This window comes from Diorhabda carinulata, chromosome 1 (genome assembly GCF_026250575.1).
Source record: "Diorhabda carinulata isolate Delta chromosome 1, icDioCari1.1, whole genome shotgun sequence".
Lineage (NCBI taxonomy): Eukaryota > Metazoa > Arthropoda > Insecta > Coleoptera > Chrysomelidae > Diorhabda > Diorhabda carinulata.
The window spans coordinates 17964225-17974215 of record NC_079460.1 but is presented as its reverse complement, the minus strand read 5'-3'; the positions used below and the strand labels follow the sequence as shown (position 1 = coordinate 17974215).

Here is a 9991-nt window from a genome sequence, read left to right as displayed (position 1 = left end):
CACTAGTGAATAATTGTGATGAACCTTTAATGGACCACAAAAATGTTATCATAATCAGTTTTCCTCATTTTAAAAAGTATGCAATGCTTGAGTCTTGTATTGCTTACCGTATCTAAAGAAAATGTCCTAATCATATTGCGTTGCCTAATCAAGTATATAATCAACATTAATATATATAAAATCTACTTTTATATTGTTTCTCGTTTGAATAATGAGATATATAGTTATTTCTATACACATATGTATAATTTATATAATTTTTATCACTTTTTGTGTTATCCAAAACGCAAATATAGATAAAATATTGTAACAGAGATACTGAGGAATATTTTGTGTGGATCACCTTTGAATATTTGAAATTTCAGTAAGTGGCAGTTTATAGTTATACTTAATTGAAATGTATCGACGTAATCAATTTTATCTGTATAGTTTTCAATAAAGAAAAAATAGTTTCAAAAAGTAAAGTACAGAATTTGCAAATTCATTAATTTTGATAAAGAAATATCTACATGCGCATTTAGTGAAGTACTCTGTACGGTTTCCTTTCCGGTGAGGTTTTGACCTTCAGTTTTTTCTGAAAATACTTCCAGTCTTCAGATTTTTTGTGTCTCCATTGTCGCAACTTACATAGTCCTTTCCTTTTCACCTACCTGTACCTAAAAAATCGTGTTTCTAGATATATTTGTGGCGGTTCTGTTAAAACAGGATCCTCATATTGAAAACAAAAATTTGCGTCTACTATGATAGCATTGCATTTAACAATTGTAATTTAACTTGTTTAAGTTTAAACAGATAATGAGAACGATTCTCAGAATAATAAATAAATCAAAAAACTGCTAAACGAGCTATTAACAGTAAATATTGAAGTTACTTATTTTTTATGTAGAATTTAATTCTAGTTAGGCAACACAATATGCTCTTTTATCTATATAAAACCTTATTTGTGATATCTGTGATCAGTAATAGAAACTAGTTTTTATTAATAACATGTATGTGAATTTTTAATTAATTTAAATTAATTTCTATAGTTTAGAAATACAAACTTGTGTACGTTTAATTAACTGTTGGTATCTAACCACAGGTGTATCATTAGCCAATAGCCAGTGTCACTTAATCTTGGAAAGTGACATGACGTGCAAAATTTAAGGCAACTCTTTAAGTGTAATAAAATAGGTTATAAATAGAAAAACATTGAATCAATTTATATTTATTTTAATAAAGAACAAAGCGTTTAATATTTTGGTAGATTTAATAACCGTGTTATATGTGAATTGAGAAAAAATTAAAGTACAATAAGCTAGCTTTACAAGGTTGTGATTGACTTTTATACATATTATTTGCTAGATATACCTAGAAACAGATATTTTAAAATTATGGTAGAAATAAAAGAAACTGATTTTCCTGTTGGATCTCTTTTACCTAAAAAAGAAACGGGGGTAGTATCTTTTCTATCCAAATACCCCACTTATGATGGTAGAGGAATTGTTATAGCTATTTTGGATTCTGGAATTGATCCTGGAGCTCCTGGATTGAAGGTAACAAGCAAAATAAAGAATTTTAGTATAATTTAATAACAAAATTGTATTTTAGGAAACCTCTGATGGCAAAGTTAAGGTAATTGAACGTTTTGATTGTAGTGGCTGTGGCGATGTAAATACTACAACGAGAGTTGTCCCAGTTGATGGTATAATCACTACAATGAGTGGAAAAAAAATTAAAGTGAGTTTTATAGTTTGATACTACCCACAAAGAAAATTTCACAATTTTTTGCCTATTTGTAAAACTAATTTTATTTATAGATACCTTCTACTTGGACAAATCCTAATAATTTATATAGATTAGGCGTTAAACGTGCTTTTGATCTGTATCCTGAAAGACTAAAAGATCGTGTCAAAGCTGAATACAAAAAGAAAAATTGGGAAGAGAGCCATAGGAAAATAGTTAGTGAAATAACTAGAAAAATGGCGAATTTTGAATCTACTCATAACTGTAAGATATGGTTCCCTTATTTTATTTCACAATAAAAATAACAAATTTCAGTTTAACAAATTGTTTGTCTACAATGCTACAATTCAATTATTTGTTTCAATGCACATACTAAACAGTATTTTTTAAAGTTTTGTTTTAAAATAAGCAAATGAATATTTTAAAACTTGACTATTCATCCTCTAATTTTAGCTAAGACACTGAATGATTTTGATAAACTTGAAAAAGAAAATTTAGATGCCATGCAAGATATCCTAAATAACTTCGACAAAAAATATAATGATCTGGGGCCCATTTATGATTGTATCTTGTTTCACAATGGCCAACATTGGGTAGCTTGTGTAGATACAACTGAAGATGGTGATGTATCAAAATGCCCCTTACTTGGAGAATATAGTATTACACATGAATTTGCTCCACTAACAGATGTTGATTATCTAAATTTTAGCATGAATGTCCATGATAATGGAGATATTTTAGAATTAGTTGGTGTATGCTGTAAGTACTTATTATTCGTAACTTATCCAGGAATGACAGCTTGATTTTAATCAAGTATTTCACTTATTTCAGCTGCTCAGCAAATTCAATGCTAGATCATTGTCTTGTAGTGAACACTAATTACATATATCAACAATATGAAAAATTAGTAAATTAAACATTTATGAAAGTTGACTTATGTTAAATAGGTTCCAGAACTCCAAACTTTTTCTCATAATTTCAGCTTCTTCATATCATATTTAAATTTACAATAAACATTTTAGATAAGAAGATACTAAGCAAAGATCATTTTCATTAAATGTTCATCTGGTTATTTACAAAATTTACTCTTAAATATTACTGTTTTAATTGAATCGGTATAATGATTTTTATTATAGTGGATTTATTTTTAGCAAGTCATGGAACCCATGTAGCTTCTATTGCAGCAGGTTATTTTCCCCACTCACCTGAAGAAAATGGAATTGCTCCTGGAGCACAAATAGTGTCATTAACCATAGGAGATGGCAGGTTGGGGTCAATGGAGACAGGTACAGCTCTAATCAGAGCTATGATCAAAATAATTGAATTAAAGGAAACACTTAACATCCAAGTAATAAACATGAGTTATGGAGAACACGCACATTGGGTTGATACAGGGTACATAAACACATATATTATTTCACAATATATTGGTTTGTCTTTTTTTCACATATTTTAATTCAATTCGGAAACATTTTTATCATTTACTTAATTTTATGCCTGACTTATTGTTTTTTTGCAGGAGAATTGGTGAACTGATTAATGAAATTGTAAATAAATATGGCGTTACTTGGGTTTCTTCTGCTGGTAACCATGGCCCCGCGCTCAATACCATTAGTACTCCGTCTGATACCATAAATGAACCAGTTATTAGTATAGGTGCTTATGTGTCTCCAGAAATGATGGTAGCTGAATATGCCATGAGACAAAAATTACCAGGTCAATTATTTTAACACATTCTGGATATAGTCAATAGTATTTTTTTTTCAACAAATGTTTTTGTGGCGTGCAGTTTTATTAAAGAGAAAAAATAAATAATTTTGGATTAAACTTTGATGATAAAAGCATATTTAAAGACATTCTACAATGCAGGGCTTTTAGTGAGGTCCCTAGAAGTCCCCTTTTTGCAAATTGATCCCCAAGTCCCTTTTTTTAAATTTTGTATTGTGCAAAAAAAACTCTTTCATATATTATTATTTATGAGTAAAATGATAGGTCCCTAAAGTCACTTTTTTTCAAGTTTGGTCCCTAAGTCCCTTTTTTGAAAAAGTTGTGTGCAAAAAGTCTTGTAGAAGGCAACATATTTTAATCACTATATAAAAAAATCAAGTTGATTTGCATATTTTTCTTGCCTCTCGTAAACGTTGCTAAATATTATTATAGATAAAGTTTGTATTCCAAACACCACTACTAGCTTGCCATTAAATTGATAAGTTCAATATTTATAAACATAATATAAGATATTTTTGTATTTTATCATTATTTCGAATACTCATTTAATTTCTTGTAGGGACGCCATATACATGGTCATCTAGAGGGCCAACTATTGATGGAGGCATTGGGGTTCATGTATGTGCTCCTGGAGGAGCGATAACGTCAGTACCTAACTTTGCATTGAGATATTCTCAATTGATGAATGGTACATCTATGGCTTCACCCCATGCAGCTGGTGTTGTCTGTCTTTTAATATCAGGCTCAATCCAACAGGAGCTCACCTTTTCTCCTTATATTATTCGTAGGGCATTAGAAAATACTGCCAAGTTTCTGGATGGAGTTGAAGTACCTGCCCAAGGAAGCGGCTTGATACAAATTGAAAAAGCATTTGATTATTTACTAAATTATCATAATGAACCGGATACAAATGTTAGATTCCAAATACAATGTGGTTCTCATAATTCCAAAGGCATTTATATCCGTTCGAAGAAATATACTTCCTCTCAATCTTTTAAAATTAGTATAGAACCTAATTTCCTAAAACATGATGAAGTTTCTGCATATGACAAAATTTATTACAACCAAAAATTTGTTCTCACTTGTGATGCAACATATGTCAGTTTTCCTTTGCATTTAGATTTATCCAATGTAGCTAGAATGTTTGCCATTAAAATAGATACTGATGGATTACCTTCTGGATTGCATTGCACCTTCCTAAATGGTTATGATGTAAAATGTGTAGAAAAAGGACCTGTATTCAAAATACCCATAACCATAATTCAACCATTAGAATTAGAGGAACCTAGGTATCAGATTAGTTACAGTAAAGTTAATTTCAAAGCGAATACCATAAAAAGACATTATTACACAGTTCCAACAATGGCAACATGGGCAGTATTAAAATTGATATCTGATGAAGACACTGGAAGATTCGTTATACATGGTTTGCAAATGTTACCCAGACAATTTTGTAAGGCTTTAGAAGTAAATAAAACTGTAGCCATTACTACCAAAACTGAAGTAGTGATAAGTTTTCCTGTAAAGGGAGATCTAGTACTGGAATTAGTAATTGCTAAATATTGGGCTAACATAGGAGAATCTAATTTAGATTATACAATCTCATTTTTTGGCATCAAACCCAACCAACCTTCAATAACAATGCATGAAGCTGATGGAATTCACTGTGTTGAAGTGAAAACTTTACAAGGTGAAGACATTTCACCTGCTATTAACTTGAAAAATGCCGTCCAAATTCTAAAGTGAGTAATTGCTATCTAATTTTTAATTCTTTCCAGTTCCAGCCCTTCTACATTTTTTTATCAACTTCCTATATTAACTTTTTTCTATTTTTGTCCTCAATTCCTCTATTTGGTCTATTCATTTCTATTGGACTCTCCATTCATTTTTATATGGTATATTAATTTTTATATATTCTCTTGTATCAATTGTTTTGATTTTCGTTATATCTATGATGACATTTCTGTGATTTTATTCTTTGAATCTTCAACGTTTTATAATTTCCATGTTTCTATATCCAACTGTTATACTCAGGTATTAGCATTTTTTTATCTTGACTTTCTTATCCATGATATTTATAAATAGCAGTGGACTTAAACTTGCTCTATTGCTCTATCCATTATTTGTGGTTCGTATAATTTGGCTTAACCTTCTAGGCATTAATTAAACAGTTCAAATGTGGATGGACATGGAATAAGTAAAAGTTGGATGATTAAAAACTATTTAATTCAGTAACAAAGTTACTTTTATTGATTGTTAAATACCAAGTTTTGCATTAATTGAAAATTATTTAAATTTGCAGGCCTTCTGACTTGAAAATTATTCCTTTATCGTCAAGAGATATAATACCTCCATGTAGGCAAATTTATGAATTAGTATTAATATACAACTTTAATATATCCAAACAATGTGAATTATCTCCTAATTTGCCGTTATTGAATAATATGTTGTATGAATCCGAGTTTGAATCACAATTTTGGATGTTGTATGATACAAATAAACAATTATTGGGCTGTGGAGATGCATATGCAGACAAAGTAAGTAGGAATTGATTAAACATAGTTTCATTTATATAAAAATTTTATGCTGCTATATCTTATCTCGTGATTGTTTATAAAATTATGAACTCAGTTGGGATGTTATTCAAACTTTTTACTGGTAGCTTTCATAATCATAGTCTCACTAATAATTAAAAATGCTTATGTAGGGCGTAAGGGAATTTTATTAATGCCAACTAGTCCTTTAGTTTCACTTGATTGAATTTTAACTAATTACTCATTGCAAAACAAAATAATACTCTCTACAATTTATAATTAATTGCATATCAAAAAGATAGATGGTGTTGAGGTATAAATTTTCTGTTCGGTTTTCTATCAAATATAAATCAATGTCTGTTAGAGTACATAGAACAATGAGTAACTATTTCTAAATAAGACAATTATAATATATTTCTGAAAGGTTTATAGCCAGTGAGTAAAGTTTGTATTTAACTCTTTAATATATTTCAGTATTCTATAAAATTAGAAAAAGGAGATTACATTATAAGACTGCAAATTAGACATGATAAAAAAGATTATTTAGAAAAATTGAATGAAGCTCCTCTTTTATTGATACAAAAATTAAGCAGCCAAATACCAATGGATGTATATTTATCCTATACTCAAGCTCTAGTCGGAGGAAAGAAACCTGGGTTCACTAATAATTCTAATCCTCATGCTCCCATTCCATTGTATATAGCTCCTCTCACATCTGAAAAGTAAGTTGAATTGAAGATATATATATATATATATATATATATATATATATATATATATATATATATATATATATATATATATATACAAGTATACACAAGTAATTACTTCATTTATTTATTGTTTAGGTTTTCATTAAAGTCGAACAACTTGGCGCATTATTTAACTGGTTCTATAACATATGCAAAGGATGAACATGGTAAAAAAGTTGATGTATATCAAATTAAATATATTTTGAATGATATAACTGCGAAGAAACCGAATGTATCAAATGGCAATTTGGAAAAAACTAAAACAGATGAATATAAAGAAGCACTAAGGGATCCAAAAACACAGTTATTATCTAAAATGGGTAAGTATTTTTTTTCTTAAATATTACTTAACACTCAAAACATACAGAACATACCGACGCATGATTAAATATTAAAGGTCACTTGATATGGAGCAAGAGAACCTTTAGTGCAATATGTCTTGATCACAAGCAATTGCAGATTAAGTGCAGCTGATCAATTATTGCAATATTTTGACATAGTAGCTTTCTAGGTTTGATGTCATGTTGTTCGATATTATCCAACATTTTTACTCACGTTAAACAGGCCTAAGAAATATTTAGTTACTTTTGTAAAACATTGGTGATTAATCTAATCTTGTTGATTCGTGATTATTTGGAAGTTTTTGTTTTCTTTTATTGTGGCCAAGGATGGATACAGTAACTTGAAGAAAGTAGGTAGCAGAAGTGAAGAGGTTTTGGTTGGTGGCAGCCACGATGCAATTGCAAGTGCCTTACATAATATCAAACAATTTCAGTTTTCAATATTTTGACTACAAGATATTGGGTGCAATTTTGTTCCTCTATGTCAAGTGTTTTGATGAAATGCTAGTTTAATTAATGTTACTCAATAAAATTACTAGTAAATCAATTTTGTTGTTCAAGTTTCTTTGTAGATATTTGTAATTTTATTAGTTTCTGCCAATTATTAGTCGAAATGTTTTAGACCCTGCCACTGCTCAAACCATGTATGAAGAGTTATTGAAAGAATATCCAGACCATCTACTTATTCATTCTGCCTATTTACAAGTTATGGACCCATTAGATAAAAGAGCTTTACCTACGTTGACAAAATCAAAGCAGAATGGTTCTGTTGAAGATATTAATAACAAAGTTATCAGTATTTGCAATAAGGTACTTTCTGGATTAAATGCTAGTTCTATTTTAGCTTTTATTGCCATGAAGACTGATTTAAGACCTGATGCAGCTAAAATTAAGATGTAAGTTTTCCGTGTGTGTGTTTTTTAACAATTTTTTCAATTTAAAAATATTCAAAGTAAAAACATAAATTTTGTAGTACGATGGATCAACAAAAGAATATTTATGTGGAATGTTTGGCACGCAAAGGAATAGCACTGTGTCGACTTGCTCTGTGGGATGATAATAAGGAACCTGATTCTAATATGTATAAACAAAAAATATTGGAAGTATGGAAAGCGTTGGTTAAATTCGTAGATCCATCTGACGCTAAAGTAAGTTTATTTGAATGTCTTAGAACAGTGTTTCCTAACCTTTTTTCTCGCGAACCAAAAGGAGAGTCCGAAAAAATTTGACAAATTCGTATGTAGTCGTCGTTAATAACAGGTAAAAAAGCAATAAAATTGCATAGAATATATATTTTTCATATTGCAAAATAATTGATTATATTAATCAATTATGTTAAAATTTAAATAAAACATTAATAAGACACAATAGGTGTGTACTTTAATTTTTTGTGTTTGTTTTGCTTTTGATTTTAATGGCGCTTTAAAAAATAGGCCATTACAATATTATTTTCGTGAACCCCCAGGGGTTCAAGAACCACCTATTGGGAATCACTGTTCTACAATCACATGCAATGGGGTACATTTGAACAATTAGTAATTAGAGAAGTTGGTGCATTGGAAACCTCTGCAATAACTTAAGTTTGTACAACAAAACATAATTTAGTTAAATATTTTAAAAACAAAATATAAGCCTTCTTCTTTTTTAGGTTTTAACAAGTCACGTTTTATATTTTGCCATTTGGCATGCGTTCGTAAATAACCATTATGGAAGATTATTGAAATACATACTTAAAATGCAAGAAGATAAGCCAACTGAAGAAGTTGAAAAGAAAATAATTGAATATTGTGGATTGCTAGATTGGGATCACGTTGTAAAGCATTTGTACAGAAGTTTACCTTCAAAATTTCCACTTTCCTATAAACCATTTTAAATATAATAAAATATATTCAATATTATAGAAATTTAGATCGTTAAGAAGTTTAAATAGTTCTTGGCATTTTTTGTGGACTGAAAATGTATTTAAAATAAATAAGCATACATTTTCTTTCTAGTTTTAGAATTCTAATAGGGATTAAAATTTTATTTTTCTTTAAAACGCCTTCAACAAAATTGCATTGGTTGATAAATGAATTAGATTTTTTCCGTTATCTGTATTTGTTTACAAATAAATCATACACCTTTCCATACTAATAGTTCTTATTTCCCCAAATATAAACAGTTCAAAAGCTCTGATTATTTATCAATGTATTTCACTCCAGGTGGTAAGCCTACTTATTCTACCAGGATCAACTACCTTCGAACTCATGATTTTTAATTGGTTCAATTTATCCTTCATCGATTTACTTAAAGTTGTCAAAAGTACACTTTACATCAGTGCCAATCATTAATATAAAAATTCACAAGTCTTGTTGGATCAATTTATACCCACAACTCGTTGTGCACTTGGCATGATAATTCGACCGCATTGAAGGTAAATTCGCACGATTTAACGGCAAAAGTCGAGCATGTATGAAGGTTATACTCGGAAGATCATATTGTTGGTAGATTCACTCACATGGTTTCGGCCACCGAGCGCGATTTAGTCAAAACAAATAAAGAATTTTACAAACAAGATGAATGAACAGCAATGGGCAATTGCCTATCACCATTTATGGCTGAACTGTTCATGAGTCATTTTTAAAAGCAAATCAGTGAAGAGTTTCAGTATTTTCTCAGGGTATAGTACAAGTATGTGGATTATATTTTGTACATATTCAATACGAAAAAGGCAAACGTAGCGAATTCATTTTGGAACTCAATTAAAAATATCCATGTACCAAGTTCACCTATGAAATCGAAAATAATGGACAGTTATCATTTTTAAATACTTTAATAATTAAGAATAGTAATAGGCTAGAATTTGAGGTATTTAGGGAAAACACCGCTACGTGCAGGTACATTCCAGCTAATTCTTTTTATCGTATCCAAC

The 9991-nt window shown here is 29.7% G+C and overlaps 1 protein-coding gene across 2 annotated transcripts; it reads left to right on the top strand.

Annotated features, from left to right (window-relative positions):
* Positions 1-202: 202 nt before the first annotated feature.
* On the top strand, positions 203-9207 carry LOC130899947 (tripeptidyl-peptidase 2). 2 transcript variants are annotated; one of them, XM_057810190.1, is made up of 14 exons: positions 203-364; positions 1345-1535; positions 1591-1719; positions 1800-1989; positions 2179-2484; positions 2877-3120; positions 3245-3441; positions 4013-5195; positions 5756-5990; positions 6462-6709; positions 6836-7059; positions 7703-7976; positions 8054-8228; positions 8729-9207. In XM_057810190.1, the coding sequence occupies exons 2-14, from the start codon at positions 1374-1376 to the stop codon at positions 8951-8953; spliced, it is 3792 nt and encodes a 1263-aa protein (XP_057666173.1). In that variant the 5' UTR covers positions 203-364; positions 1345-1373; the 3' UTR covers positions 8954-9207. The 2 variants fall into 2 exon arrangements, with proteins under 2 accessions (XP_057666173.1, XP_057666264.1); XM_057810281.1 differs by lacking the exon at positions 203-364 and adding an exon at positions 902-989.
* Positions 9208-9991: the final 784 nt, after the last annotated feature.

Excerpts from the sequence above, each read along its gene's own strand:
- LOC130899947 (XM_057810190.1), top strand. The coding sequence starts at position 1,374 with ATGGTAGAAATAAAAGAAACTGATTTTCCTGTTGGATCTCTTTTACCT. Across the intron at positions 1,990-2,178 it reads TTTTGAATCTACTCATAACT|CTAAGACACTGAATGATTTT; the intron begins GTAAGATATGGT and ends CTCTAATTTTAG. Across the intron at positions 7,060-7,702 it reads ACAGTTATTATCTAAAATGG|ACCCTGCCACTGCTCAAACC; the intron begins GTAAGTATTTTT and ends GAAATGTTTTAG.